Source organism: Corella eumyota, chromosome 3 (genome assembly GCF_963082875.1).
Source record: "Corella eumyota chromosome 3, kaCorEumy4.1, whole genome shotgun sequence".
Taxonomy (NCBI): Eukaryota; Metazoa; Chordata; class Ascidiacea; order Phlebobranchia; family Corellidae; genus Corella; species Corella eumyota.
In genome coordinates, this window is record NC_137492.1 from 4,983,535 (window position 1) to 4,997,147 (window position 13,613).

A 13,613-nucleotide genomic window follows, 5' to 3' on the forward strand; every position below is an offset into this window, starting at 1 on the left:
ATTGTATTCATTGAGTTCGAGTAGGTGTTGGCCATAGAGATCAGTTTGTAAGTCCTCTGTGCAAAAAGTTATGTCGGGGCGAACAAATTCAAAATTTAAAAGAATTTTTTCTCGTTCAAGGCAATTAGCAAGCTCTTCCCAACCAACCATCCTTGCCTAAAATGATAAGTTACATACAAATATATACGCATATGTGTAACAAGACTTACAGTCCGCTGATAAATTTATTAATCAGGTGCCAAAAACTTATCAAATGTGTCATTAATCACATAATCTAGTCTCTTATTTAATAGTTACAGATATTAATATTACCTGGTTAAGCCTCATTAAACTCATGCTAAAATCAAAGTTTCCATCTGTATTCATGCAACACATTCTACATATATATGGCTTAGAACCCTTTTTTGTAGACAACTTCGCGAATTCACTTGGTTTTAAATTTTCGCATTTAGCATGATACCAATTAAGGCATATTTCACACAAAATGCTTTCAGTTTTGGACTCTACTTTGCATTTTGGACAAAGCCACAATTTGCATTTCTTTTTTGTTTTCGTCATTGTAATTATGTTACTCGCGATAAAGAAAAATTAAACAAAACCTTGTACTACGTTAATGAACTAAAATTAAATATTACTATATTAACATCGTGTAAAAAAATAAAAAAACAAGTCTTTTTATAGATCTGGGATTATGTAGTCACTAACAAAAGTATTTCAATTGATTTAACCAAAAATGAGTTTAAACTTACCGGTCGCCAATTAATTTAACTAAAAATGAGTTAAAACACACCGGTTGCCAATTAATTTAACTAAAAATGAGTTAAAACACACCGGTCGCCAATTAAATTAACTAAAAATGAGTTAAAACTTACCGGTCGCCAATTAATTTAACTAAAAATGAGTTAAAACTTACCGGTCGCCAATTAAATTAACTAAAAATGAGTTAAAACTTACCGGTCGCCAATTAAATTAACTAAAAATGAGTTAAAACACACCGGTCGCCAATTAAATTAACTAAAAATGAGTTAAAACTTACCGGTCGCCAATTAATTTAACTAAAAATGAGTTAAAACTTACCGGTCGCCAATTAATTTAACTAAAATTGAGTTAAAACTTACCGGTCGCCAAATAATTTAACTAAAATTGAGTTGAAACTTACCGGTCGCCAATTAATTTAACTAAAATTGAGTTAAAACTTACCGGTCGCCAATTAATTTAACCAAAAATGAGTTAATACTTATCGGTCGCCAATTAATTTAACTAAAAATAAGTTAAAACTTACCGGTCGCCAATTAATTTAACTAAAAATGAATTTAATCACACCTGTCGCCAATTAATATAACTAAAAATAAGTTAAAACACACCGGTCGCCAATTAATTTAACTAAAAATGAATTTAAACACACCGGTCGCCAATTAATTTAACTAAAAATGAGTTAAAACACACCGGTCGCCAATTAATTTAACTAAAAATGAATTTAAACACACCGGTCGCCAATTAATTTAACTAAAAATGAATTTAAACACACCGGTCGCCAATTAATTTAACTAAAAATGAGTTAAAACAGACCGGTCGCCAATTAATTTAAATAAAAATGAATTTAAACATACCGGTCGCTACCGGTCGCCACCGGTCGCTACCGGTCGCCACCGGGCGGTTTTTAGTAGGACCCAGTAAAACTCCTATTTAAAACTTCAACAAATTATACATAAAGCGATTGTACTCTAAAAATTCACACTTGCGTTTTTTTTAAAATTTAGTTTAATGATCTAATAAGTTTTTTTTAAGAGGTGTTTTCTTTTCTAGAAGTCTGGTTAATTTTGTAGTACGGAAACACTGAAAGCATGGACATTTTAGTCTCGCGCGTAAATAAACAGTCTGGCGTTGCTTGGCGTTTATGCATTGCAGTAAAATATTCAAAGGCATGCTCTTTGTTTTTATCAAACATCCTACACACTAATCTAACACAAGATCCACTTTTGTTAATATTGAATTCATTTCTAATTATATTTTAGTTATAAAGCGTAATTTTATAAATCCAACTGTCCAATTTTTTTGTGTTTTAAAGTGCAAGTTATATAAACAGTAAGAAGATGTGGTCACATTTTATAGTTCAATTAAAAAGTTGATTATTGACTATTTGACTTTTTGCAGAAACTGACAAATGTCTCTTAAAAGAAAATCTAGTAGTGCCAATAACATACAGAGATCTCATAACAATAAATCAAGACATGCAATAAGAACAGTTTGCCAAACTATAGACAATTTAAATTACGTGAAAGATAAGCAGGGAAAAGGTAAATACAGTAGTTAAATTTTTTGTATTAAATAGCGTTAGAAGGTTGTTTAGCTGCCTTGTATATAAGTAAAGGTTATGTAAACTATTTAGTTTGTGAATATACTATTAATAGCTATTTACAGATTTAGTTATAATACAATTTAGTTATAATACTATTATGTGATTTGATAGTAGAATAGAATATCCAGTAAGGTCTGTAAAAGTTATTTATTCAAATCTACTATTAATATAGTGTGTATACATATCTTTATACCTAATGTTCACAAAACATATAATATTCTTCTTTACTTTAATAACTTTTATCTAAAAATGTAATTTTATGTTCTATTTAAAATTTAGGGGCTACTAAAATATTATTGTACAAAGAACAAAGTGTTTACGTGGAAGATATGAGTCGATCCCCTCCCCCGAATTTGAGGTCATGGTATCAACCTCCCCAACAAGGTAGATACGTTATCTTGTGTATTATTTCTATGTTGAATATTTGATTTCATTGGCTTTTAAGGGAAAATTATACTGCAAAATATCATATGACTAATTGCAAGATTTAGTGCAAAAATAAATATAATTGTGCCTTGCAGGATGTTAAAGAAAAAAAATCTTAGTTTTTTTTTGTCGTTTAAAGCTTAGTTTCTAATAATGTATTTTTTAAAGGTTCTGCAGCTGGTCCTCCGCCGATGCCTAATAATTCTTCTGAGAGAAGATCACCCCCTTCTGGTATATTTTGTAGTTAAGGCTTTATATAACTATTAAGGCTAAACAAAAATAAAAATAAAAACATAGACTTACAAACGAAAAGTAAAAACCCAACAAAACTTTTTGTTTAAAATCTTTATAGGCCAAGCCCCGCCACCACCAGAATGGTATCGTTGGATCGATCAATATCGAAGACAAAGCTCACCAGCTCATGATCGTACACCCCCGGAAAGTCCTCATAACGAGAGATCCTCATCAAAAAATCGTCTTCCCAGCCCACACGCCGAGCGCGCTATTAGCCCTAGGGCAGAACATGGAAGACAGCTTAGTCCAAGAATGGAAAGACATTCTGACAGAAGGCCACTAAGTCCAATGTACGAAAGGCGCCCACAAAGCCCACGGACACTAACAGAGAGGCGACCTTCTAGTCCAAGATTAGAGCGACGCCCTCCAAGCCCTTGGTCGGACAGACGGCCCCCCAGTCCAAGAAGAGAAAGGCCAATAAGTCCTCAGGCTGACAGGCGTCCTCTAAGCCCAAGAGCATCAGAAAGACGACCACATAGCCCTCGTCCAATTGACAGAAGACCCATAAGTCCGAGACTTCCAGAAAGGCGGCCTATAAGTCCAAGATCTGAACGGCGCCCCCTAAGCCCAAGACGAGAAAGACCACTAAGTCCAAGAAGAGAAAGGCCTCGAAGTCCTCCCCGGCACTGGAGGAGAAGTCCACCTCCACATGGGTATCCTCCCCATCCAGAATGGAGAAGAAGAAGTAGAAGCCCACCTCCACAATGGGTAAGATAAGCTTGCTTATAAAATTTAACTATTTTGTTGAGTATGATTTTTTTTTCTGGTTTGCATTCAGGTTCGCAGAAGTCCAACTCGCTATGGTCCACCTCCACATCGTGGCAGAAGTCCTCCAAGAGGACACTGGCCTCCACCATCTTCGTGGGACAGGTATCCTCCGCATCCTGACTACAGATGGGCTCCCCCACATCAGGGAGGAGGAGATAGAAGATATCACTGGGAGAAACCTGAACGAAGGCAAGAAGCTCCCCCTCCAGGTTAGTTAAAATAAAGTTTATTTAAAAAATTAAATGGTCTTATAAATATATATTTGTGACCCTACAATTTGTGAAAACATATAAACTTAGGTATACAAAGACTAAATTGCTTAAATGTGTAACATAGATATGGCCATATTTAATTATAGTAAAACCATTCTATAATGAAGATCAGTGTTTGTTATATATGTATACATTTCTGTTTAAGTGAGGGCTTTCAAAATATAAAAAAAATAACTTTTTGTAGTGTGTTGGTAAATTAACATGGGCAAACATTAGTTTCAAGCTTTACCAACATGACAATTCAAAAAGCAATCAACTAATTTAAAAAAATGGTTTATTTAGGTGATGTGTGATATTTTTTGCCTCGCTTATTCAGCATTTTTTACAGTTTTTCTCTTTGCATAATTTACAGGACCACCTAGACCTGCTATGGCTGATGCACCTCCACAAACAAAAGGTTAAAATTTGAGATGTTGGTTGCAAAATTAGTTTAAATAAAGTTCTATCTATCTAGTTAATATGGTTGAATCCGAAAAATTGAACTTTATTATTTATAGTTTATGTGATACGTATTTTATTCAAATGTAGATCCCTTGCCTTGCCCAGCACCTGAAACTAATAAACAAACTAATTCTTTGCCAAGGGTGAGTAAAAAAAATTAAAAACAAAATAGTTTTTTAAAACTTATGATTGCTATTATAATCTTCAAAGATCTTTTTACATGCAATTTGTAGTTACTAGTTACATTATTTTTAGTTTATTTTTTTTGTGTGAAATTTAAAATTATTTTTTAATTTTTATTTTGAAGAGCGATGATGGACTAGTTCCTCCAGGAGAAGAAAAGGAGGAAGAAATTGAAAATTTTGATCTCCCGGACTACGATGCAGATATACCGCTAGGCAAATCATTTGAAAGAAATTTTAACAGTTTTTTTTTTAAAAAACTTTTTATTCCATGTGTATAATTTGGTGAACAAAAAAAAACTGCTAATGTGTTATTTAATTGTGAATTTGATGAAATATTATAAAATGTTAAAAATTAGATAATTTAATATTCAGTTTTAACATATTATAACTATTAGGTATTCCAACAATGTAATTTTTTTTCACACTTGAACTATTTTTGTTAAATTGCACATGTATTTTTTAGGACAAAAATATGTGATAGCTGTGTCAGGATTTTTTTGTAAAATCTGCCACAAGTTTTACAATTCTGAACAATCAGCAAAAATAACACATTGCAAATCCAAAACTCATTATGACAAATTTTCGGTATGTATAAAAAAAATCTTATTTTTTGGAGACTTTTTTTATTGTACTAGTCAATTGCCCACCCTATGGGTTGAATTTTAATTGTTGTAATATGGTAAAATATTTGTCTAATATAAGTCCAGGCTCTGTGCTTATGTACCTGCTTACAATAAAAGTTGTTTTTTTGACATGTGCAAACATATTATTCACTAAGCTCCATTAGATATACTTTGTAATAGTTTGTTTGCTAGAAATTTATAAACTATTCGTCTACATAAATTAAGTTTTTAAATTATCTACAGAAATGGTTGGAAGACAAAAAAGCTGCCTCATTGGTTCAAAAACGGGATGCAGCTTCATTAGAACAGTCAACAGAAAGTAATAATGATCAACCACCAAAGAAAATAAAGTTAGAGGAAAATAATAACATTGTACAAGAAACAGTTGCCGATTCTGCTGGTAAACAGGATTTATGCTTTTATATTTTTTATTAACAATTAGGCTTTTTTGACAAAAAATTACAGCATTTTAAAAATTTTCGTTACAATTTTAACTTTTTTATATTTCATAATTTTTTAAATAGTGTGTGTTATACAGTTATATATCCAAGCTTGTTTTAATGTATATACAAATTATCCTAAATTTTTAGCCAAATATGACCCAACAGAGCCTACAGCAGACCCATTACCACCACCAATTTCTAAACAAGTCAAGGAAGAGGTTGTTGCTATGGAAACTGATATCATTAATGATTCAAATGTTAATGGTGAGATAAGTGTTAAAGAAAAAGAACCTGAAGAACAACAGAAAGAGGTAAACTGTGAATGCTTAAAAAAAAAAACAGTTCAAGGTAACACACAAAATTTGTGTATACAAAATGATTTAAAGCTCTAGGTTTGATTTCTACTGCTGCCATGTCAAAACTTTGCAACAAAGACCAAAAAAAAAATTTTTTTTTTCATTAGTTAAAATTTTTAAAAATTTTGACTGTTTTTTTTTTTTTTTTATTTAATTATTGTTTGAATTTAGGAGGAGTCGATAACAAAGCAAAGCATGGAACAGGATGAAAGTATAAGTCAGAGTAGCGAGTGTAATTCAGACAGTGATGCTTTAATTACTAACGACACCAAAAAAGATAACAGCGGTAAAATTAAATTCTAATTTATTTTTAAAAAATTTCAATTAAATATTTAACAAACTGGGATTTATAAATTACATTTTTATTAAAATAATTGTATAGAAGAATAAAAGTGGTTTAGACCAATATCAATACCTAAATTTATTATTTTTTTTAAGGTTTTGTTGAGGCTACTTTGTATAACTTGCGCAAAATGAAAGTCACCCAATTAAAAGCAAATCTTGATAAGAGAGGATTAAAATCAACTGGATTAAAAACCTTGCTTATTAAACGCTTAGAAAAGGTAATGAGTCTAAAATTTAATTTTTTTAAAAAGCGGTTGCAAAAAATGCATTTAAAACATTATACAAACTATAGTAGGCGTGTAATGAAATTTATGTAAAGACAATGTTTGTAAAAATATAGAAATTAAACCAAATTACTATAAGAGTTTTACAAAAATGTATATATATTTTTAATTGGCACATTTTAAACAAATGCCAAACTATTTTGTCATTTCAAAAAGTAAAACATAAAAATTGTTATCATATATTATTGTAAAAATATATTACCATCTTTTGCCTGGCTTTCAGAGTTTTCAAGTAACATGTTTAAAATGTATTAACAGTAAAATTTTTAAATTGTGTTCAAAATTTATTGTTACTTCGTTTGATTGCTAATAGGTGCCTAACTTTGCCTTTTCATTGTGTAACAGTATAATTAATTAATTGAATTTGCTTTGATTAACTTTTTGTTACATTTGTTGTTCGATTTAATTACCTATTGAAGTGGTTTCATAGGAATTGTGGTAAATTAGATGAGGAATTTTCTTTCATATTAACCCTAACCACATCTGTCCTAAACTATACAATATCAATTAAAAACAAATTTGTTAACCAGATAAAATCTTGATGTGCAAAGCCAACTTTAAGCGTTGTGTGTAAATGTAAGATATAAAAAATTACGATTGGGCAATATTTTTATTTTTTTTGAAACACGAATTCCAATTTTTTTTATCTTAAAAACATTTGTCTCCCAGGTTCTCTTGGAGGAGGCTGCTGCAGAGGCAGCCCAAGCAGAAGAAGAGGAAGGTAATGAAGAGGAAGAAAAGCTAGAGATTGGTGGGTGCAAGATTTTTAAAATTTCAGGAAAGGAAAAAATTTATTTAGACTTCAGAAAAAGTTTTTAAATTTCAGGATTTTTTTTTGAAGTGGTTTTGCTAGCGCTAGAGTTCTTATATTGACAGACAACTATTTCAGAAAGTTTAAATTTAAAAAATTGAAATTGACAGCCATATACAAAGTGTACATTTTGTAGTATTCAAGTAAATTTAAAAAATTTTGCCAGCAATTTAAATATAAAGAAGCAAACAGGATTTCATAAATTTTTGACTATGTTTTTATGTGTGTTGTATTTGGCAGATATTGGATTGGGATGTAGTCAGAGTTAACACAAATAAATTTTGCAGAAGTCCTTGTTTGTTATTGCCTTGTCATAATGGTGTAATGAAAAAGACGAATTTGCTATAGTTGAAATAAAAAAAAACAGCAAGAAAAAGACTATTTTTAATATATTTGTGAATAAATTCTGATTTAGTTGTCAGTTTTTCATGAGTTCTTTAGTCAATGCAAAACCACTTTAAAAAAAATTTAAAAGTTAAGGCTCAGTGTAGCTAAAGAATAAACAAACTTTTAAACAAAAGGCAAAAACTACAGCAATAAAAACATAAAGGACAAATTATTAGATTAGAAAATTTACCACATGGAAAACTGGAATGGAATAAGAAGAACAATTTTTAAATACAAACGTTCACATTTAAAATTTCATACTGCATAAAAAACATTAACATAAGAAAAAAACCAAAAAAATAACCAAAATGCTATTTAAATATTAACTCAACAAACAAATTTTTTTAATCTCAGATTAAAACATTTGGTTGGTCCTATTTTGAATAGTTGTTAATTCCGACTAGTTTTGGTTAAAGTTGTATCGAAACCATAACTTTACTTATAATAATTAATATGCTTAGTTTTAGATGCGAATTGGAATAAAATTTATTTATCCTTTTTTTTAGAAAATAAAATTTTTAAAATCTTTTAGCAGAGGATGATTTAGAAAATGGCGAAAATCCTGAAAATGTTGTGAAAAATTATGTTTTTCAATTACATGAATCTGATATAGAGCCAAGTAATAATAAAACACAGTGGATCAATGAGCGTGAATTGGAAAGAGAATTAATGCAGGTAAAAAAATATATTAAAAATTTTTATTAGGTACTAGTAATTGTATGTGCTTATGTTTTTAATTTTTTGCCTTAAATGTCTTTTATTGCTTTGGCAAAAAAACTAATAAGGAAATTTAAATTGCTTGACATTAATTTATAGCTCGATGGGGTGGTTAAAATAAATGCGATTTCTTATGAGAAAAACAAAGTTGGCCGTAAGAGCATTGTAGAGTGGACGGTTGATCTTCAACACAATGGTATAATTTCTAAAGAGGGACTTCAATTTGAAATGCCCTCCCACCAACAGTTGCCATATAAAGCTGTTCTAACAGAAAATGAAAGTAGTGATTAAGATTTGAGTTGTCAAAATTTGACTTGATAACGTTTAATGAATTTAATTACAACCAAATTTATTTTTACTATAGAAATTAAACAGTGTATAGTATTGAAGTATATTTGTATCCTACTAGTATTGTAATCTAGTTACATATCTGTAGATAATTAAAAGTTGTGAATTGCAAAATATTGGCAAAACCTATTATTTTTAATACCATTTTTAGTTATATTGTATTTCCTTATTTCAATGAATTAATTTAAACATTAGCAAAAAAAGTTGTTGGTTTAATTTTCTGTACACTAAAATCATTTGTTTTATTTAGTAATCAGTTTGTTAGTAAATTGCTTTGTTTGCAATGGCCAAAATTGCACTAATGGCTCATTAGTTTGTTGTAGATACAAAAACTCTTAGTAATTTAGCTTGCGGTGACTGCCTATTTTTGTTCATGTTTTAAAATGTGTGAATTTTTGTTAATAATAATAAAGTGTGTGCTATTATTGCTATGTTTGTGTTAAAAAACAATTAATAAATTTGTGTGATAACTTCAATGCAAATTTGGCTATGATTAACGTTACAGTGATTTAATTTAAATGGTATTAATTGTCTTTTGTTTATATTACTTACCCTTAATCACTATTAGAATGGGCATTCAATTTTAAAACTTGGTCATTGAACCAGTCATTAAATGCCTGTTTAATTCTATGTTCAACAGGAAATGAAAGACTCATTTCGCTTCTTGAGTATTTATTGAGCTAATTGATATAACACTACTGAAAAAGAAGAAATGTTTATACAATAGGTTAAGGACAGTGTAATAAAGAAACATAAGTGATACAGTGAAAACTTTCCAATTTCATTTAAAAATACATTTATTGGAAATTAGAATTCGGTATACTTTAAATACCTAACACTATAACATTTCGAGGTAATTTGATATGAGCCATTGTGTAATTTGTTGTACAAACATGAGAAACTTTAAAGTGTGTTATTGCAGTGGGCATAATCACAATATATATTCTGGTTTACAATACAAGCTATTATATAGGGTTGATACATTGTTATACTATGGAATATGCTTTAAGTAATAAATATAGCAATCTTGTTTTTTCATTTTAATGAATTTCTAACATAAAAAGGTAGTTATTTTTTACTTGAGATAAAATTGACGTCATAAATATATTGGATTTTTGAAACTGAATGTAAATAGCTATAACTTTTAAACCAAATAATGTTGCCTTAAAAGTAAACAAACTCACAAAAAGCAAACAATTCAATTTAAAAATGCAGCGGGCTTTAAAATGCCACTGATATTAAGGCTGCTAGTTTTACAATTTAACAAATATTTCATATATAAGTCTCAATAGCAAATTTTTAATAAATAAAAATAGTAAAATGTGTATTACGATTTTAAACTTAGCCTAGATACCAAAAACCTGTCATGTTTTTTGTTATTTAATCATTTAAAAAACTAAATACTTTCTAGACACCTTTTGTCCCACTTAGTTATAATGTGCATTTTGTGTTTTTCTATCAATATAAAAAAGTTAGTTTTTACTTTGCTTCTGTTACATTGACTTCACCATTTGTAGAACTTTGCTCAGAGGAACTCGAGCTTTCATTAACAGTGTGTAGCTTTGACCCTGCACTTAAATTCATTAGTTTAAGGTCATGCTCCTGTACGGCATCTGGTATTGTCACGCTATCCAGGGTCACGATATCGGCCAATTTGTGTAGACTGGATACTAACTTGATTTTTTTAGTGAATTTCGAGCTAATAAACGGTCTGAAAAATCCGATTAAGAATCGAATATACCATGATGGATGTACAATGGCTACTTGTTTGAGATTTTTTCTTAAACGACGATGTATCATTTGATAGCATTTCTTTAACCAGTTAAGGCTGGGTAAATTTTTGCGACGACAGCCACCATTTAAAAAGACAATCATGTAGTCTTCTGCTACTAGTAAATCCAGAGTACTAACTACATACAAGAACAAATTGTCCATGATGTAGCGGTAGTCAGTCTGGCGTATATCGGGCAAATAACAAGCGGAAAATACAACCACCGCGTTCAATCCTTCACCATAATAACCACCATGGGATAGGACTTGCCTGTATGGCATAACGGCAGCAAGGTCCAACTTATAATTCTTATCGTTTATTAAAACTGTTCTCCACAATGTTGATGTATTATTTAACTTAACCTCGTCAATTTTGACTTCTTTTACAGGCTGCACAACGGGAGTGTCGTTATCCCACTCAAGGTCAATACTTGAATTGTGTCGAGGAGACGGGGAATCAAGCTCCTCCGGAGTTTGAAGCTCATCAGGAGTTGCCATGGCATCAAGTTCTGCTTCCGTGATTCCACTGGTGTCGATATCACGAGGAAGATCCAGGACAAGTTTTTTCCGACATGTGTCAGGGGTCAATCTTGGATCTGCTGCAGATATTTTTTGGAAACTATGTCCAGGATGACCTAAAATTAACAGTTACAAAATAGATATACTTGTAAAATTAATATTCTTTAAAAATAAGAAACTAATAGTTCAATGTTAATTACCTGATAAAGCTACAAGATCATCTTCTTCCCATTGTCCTTCGAACGTGATGTCATTAGAAGTATTATTATTTTGGCTAACATCACTTTCTTTTGTCGACGAACAAAATGAAATGTCATTTTCAACTTCTCTTGATGTTGTGGCCATTTTTTCGGTTTCTCGCTTTCTTCTAATCCACCATTTATTAGTTTGTTGGTTACATTGAAACAACAGATAGTGTCAATTAATTTTAAATATATTCTATTTACCCATTTAATGACCTAATCAAAACAAATAGTTAAAGGGTGAATATTGGATTTTAAATTTATACAACTTTCTAAAAAGTCTAATAAATCGTTTATTATTCTACTTACTGATTTAAGATTTAAATTATTGATTAGGTTTTTTTGCGAGTACGATCTGCCAATAATCCTTAAACAATCGACTAAAAACATTTACACAAAGGATTATCAACAAATCTATAACAGCAAAACGCCTTTAGATCCTACAACTCACAACATATCGGTTCCTACGTATAGGTAATGAATACATATCATAACATATGTAATAATGGTATTGGCCATTGCCGACTGATAAAAACAACTCCACGGCGCCCACTGCCGGCGAAAATAGAACATTGGACTAGTGCTCAGGTGGTAGTAATACCTAAAACGTTTTTACACAGTTCACGTTTTATAACATAACCCAATAAACTCAAACTTAATGCTTTCTGCATTTTATGTTTTATAAAACTTAGGTTAGGGGAAACAGAAAATAAATATTCTGATATATATATTTCATATCCAAATTTTTAGAATACTTTACTGTTAAAGTTATTTACCTACACACTGCAAATTTTTTACTATAGCACGCGATTAAAAGTTTAACGTAAAAGGATTTGTGAAGTTTTGGTTTTGTACTTTTTGGTATTGGATAGAAATAACAAGTTGGAAAAAAAAGCGAAAATATTAATTTGAATATTTGCATGTCATTTTTAGTGTATTGATAAAAAAATTATATTAAGTTTTTCTGTTGTTTTTGTTGCAAAAAATGGGATACAACGTCAGCATTTTTCGCCCCTCCTTTCTGGCCAAAAATTAAAAAACATATTTTTAAAGTACCAATTATATTTAAATGGGTGATGTCTTATTTGTGCTTTTACTTTTTAGCGATTAATGTTTTTCTTTTGTGTCGCAATCATCACCTAATTTTAGTTACATGACATCAAATCACTTGCCAAAAATATCGTGTCATGTTTTGGGAAAACAAAAGTTGTTTGTCCAATAAAGTTATACCATACAGGCCAGCTATGAATATGAAATAGGTCAAAGCAATGTTTGTTAAAATCGTAACGTTTAAAGAATGTAATCAAAACAATTAATTTAATTTTAACTCCTCCATTTTTCTAATTTTGTTACAAGCGTCAATTTTAAAAATAGTTTAGTTTTTTTAAAGTATGTTATTTTTGCAATTATATGTAAACGAACTTATTCAAAATCTTAGCTAAAAACAATTCTCAAAACATTTTTTTAATCGTTCTTATTTAGAAGTACACGACTTAGGGTATTTACGGTACAGAATGTACCGGAAATTACAAGGCTAAAGGGTCAAGCTATAACATGTTTCCAATTACAGGGCCGCTTCTCCATAAAGTTCAACTCTATAAACGTGTGTTTACTTAATTCTTAAACAAGCTAATTTAGTAATATACAACATAAGCGTGATCATATTTGACATATCTAGTTTACTCCCAACTATTTTTAATAAAAGGATCTTTTGTGTAAGCAAGTTTATATCGAACATGCCTTATAAGCTACTATTTATATTTAGTTAGTAGCTATATTTTTATATATGATGTATCTTTGATTATGTTTTAAATATCAAAATTGTTTAACGTTTAGACAATATTTAACTTAGTATACCGAATTAAAATTTTTAATGTTATATAAAATTGAGTGGTTTCTTATGACATTGAGCATTATTAGGGGTTTATATTGGGTACATTTTACTTACACTTGACAAACTCAACTTGTTATGAGTCGATTTTGTACGTAACCGCTATTTTTAAAACAAGTTCTATACCTATTC

General features: G+C 30.1%; 2 protein-coding genes across 5 annotated transcripts; one reads left to right on the top strand and one right to left on the bottom strand.

Moving 5' to 3' along the window:
- The first annotated feature begins 1,919 nt into the window (after positions 1-1,919).
- On the top strand, positions 1,920-9,528 carry LOC145746127 (uncharacterized). 4 transcript variants are annotated; one of them, XM_082564318.1, is made up of 16 exons: positions 1,920-2,297; positions 2,639-2,743; positions 2,954-3,016; positions 3,138-3,787; positions 3,858-4,056; positions 4,472-4,516; positions 4,648-4,703; positions 4,868-4,958; positions 5,209-5,330; positions 5,612-5,768; positions 5,959-6,122; positions 6,339-6,453; positions 6,606-6,730; positions 7,466-7,547; positions 8,527-8,669; positions 8,811-9,528. In XM_082564318.1, the coding sequence occupies exons 1-16, from the start codon at positions 2,165-2,167 to the stop codon at positions 9,000-9,002; spliced, it is 2,442 nt and encodes an 813-aa protein (XP_082420444.1). In that variant the 5' UTR covers positions 1,920-2,164; the 3' UTR covers positions 9,003-9,528. The 4 variants fall into 4 exon arrangements, 3 of the variants coding, with proteins under 3 accessions (XP_082420444.1, XP_082420445.1, XP_082420446.1); XM_082564319.1 differs by having other exon boundaries at positions 8,530-8,669; XR_014281289.1 differs by lacking the exon at positions 7,466-7,547 and having other exon boundaries at positions 8,811-8,820.
- Positions 9,529-9,721: 193 nt separating this feature from the next.
- Positions 9,722-11,805, bottom strand: LOC145746279 (BCL2/adenovirus E1B 19 kDa protein-interacting protein 2-like). The gene is made up of 2 exons (XM_082564527.1): positions 11,549-11,805; positions 9,722-11,464 (listed from the first exon to the last, which is right to left on the bottom strand). Exons 1-2 carry the CDS (start codon positions 11,691-11,693, stop codon positions 10,539-10,541), a joined length of 1,071 nt encoding a protein of 356 aa, XP_082420653.1. The 5' UTR covers positions 11,694-11,805; the 3' UTR covers positions 9,722-10,538.
- Positions 11,806-13,613: the final 1,808 nt, after the last annotated feature.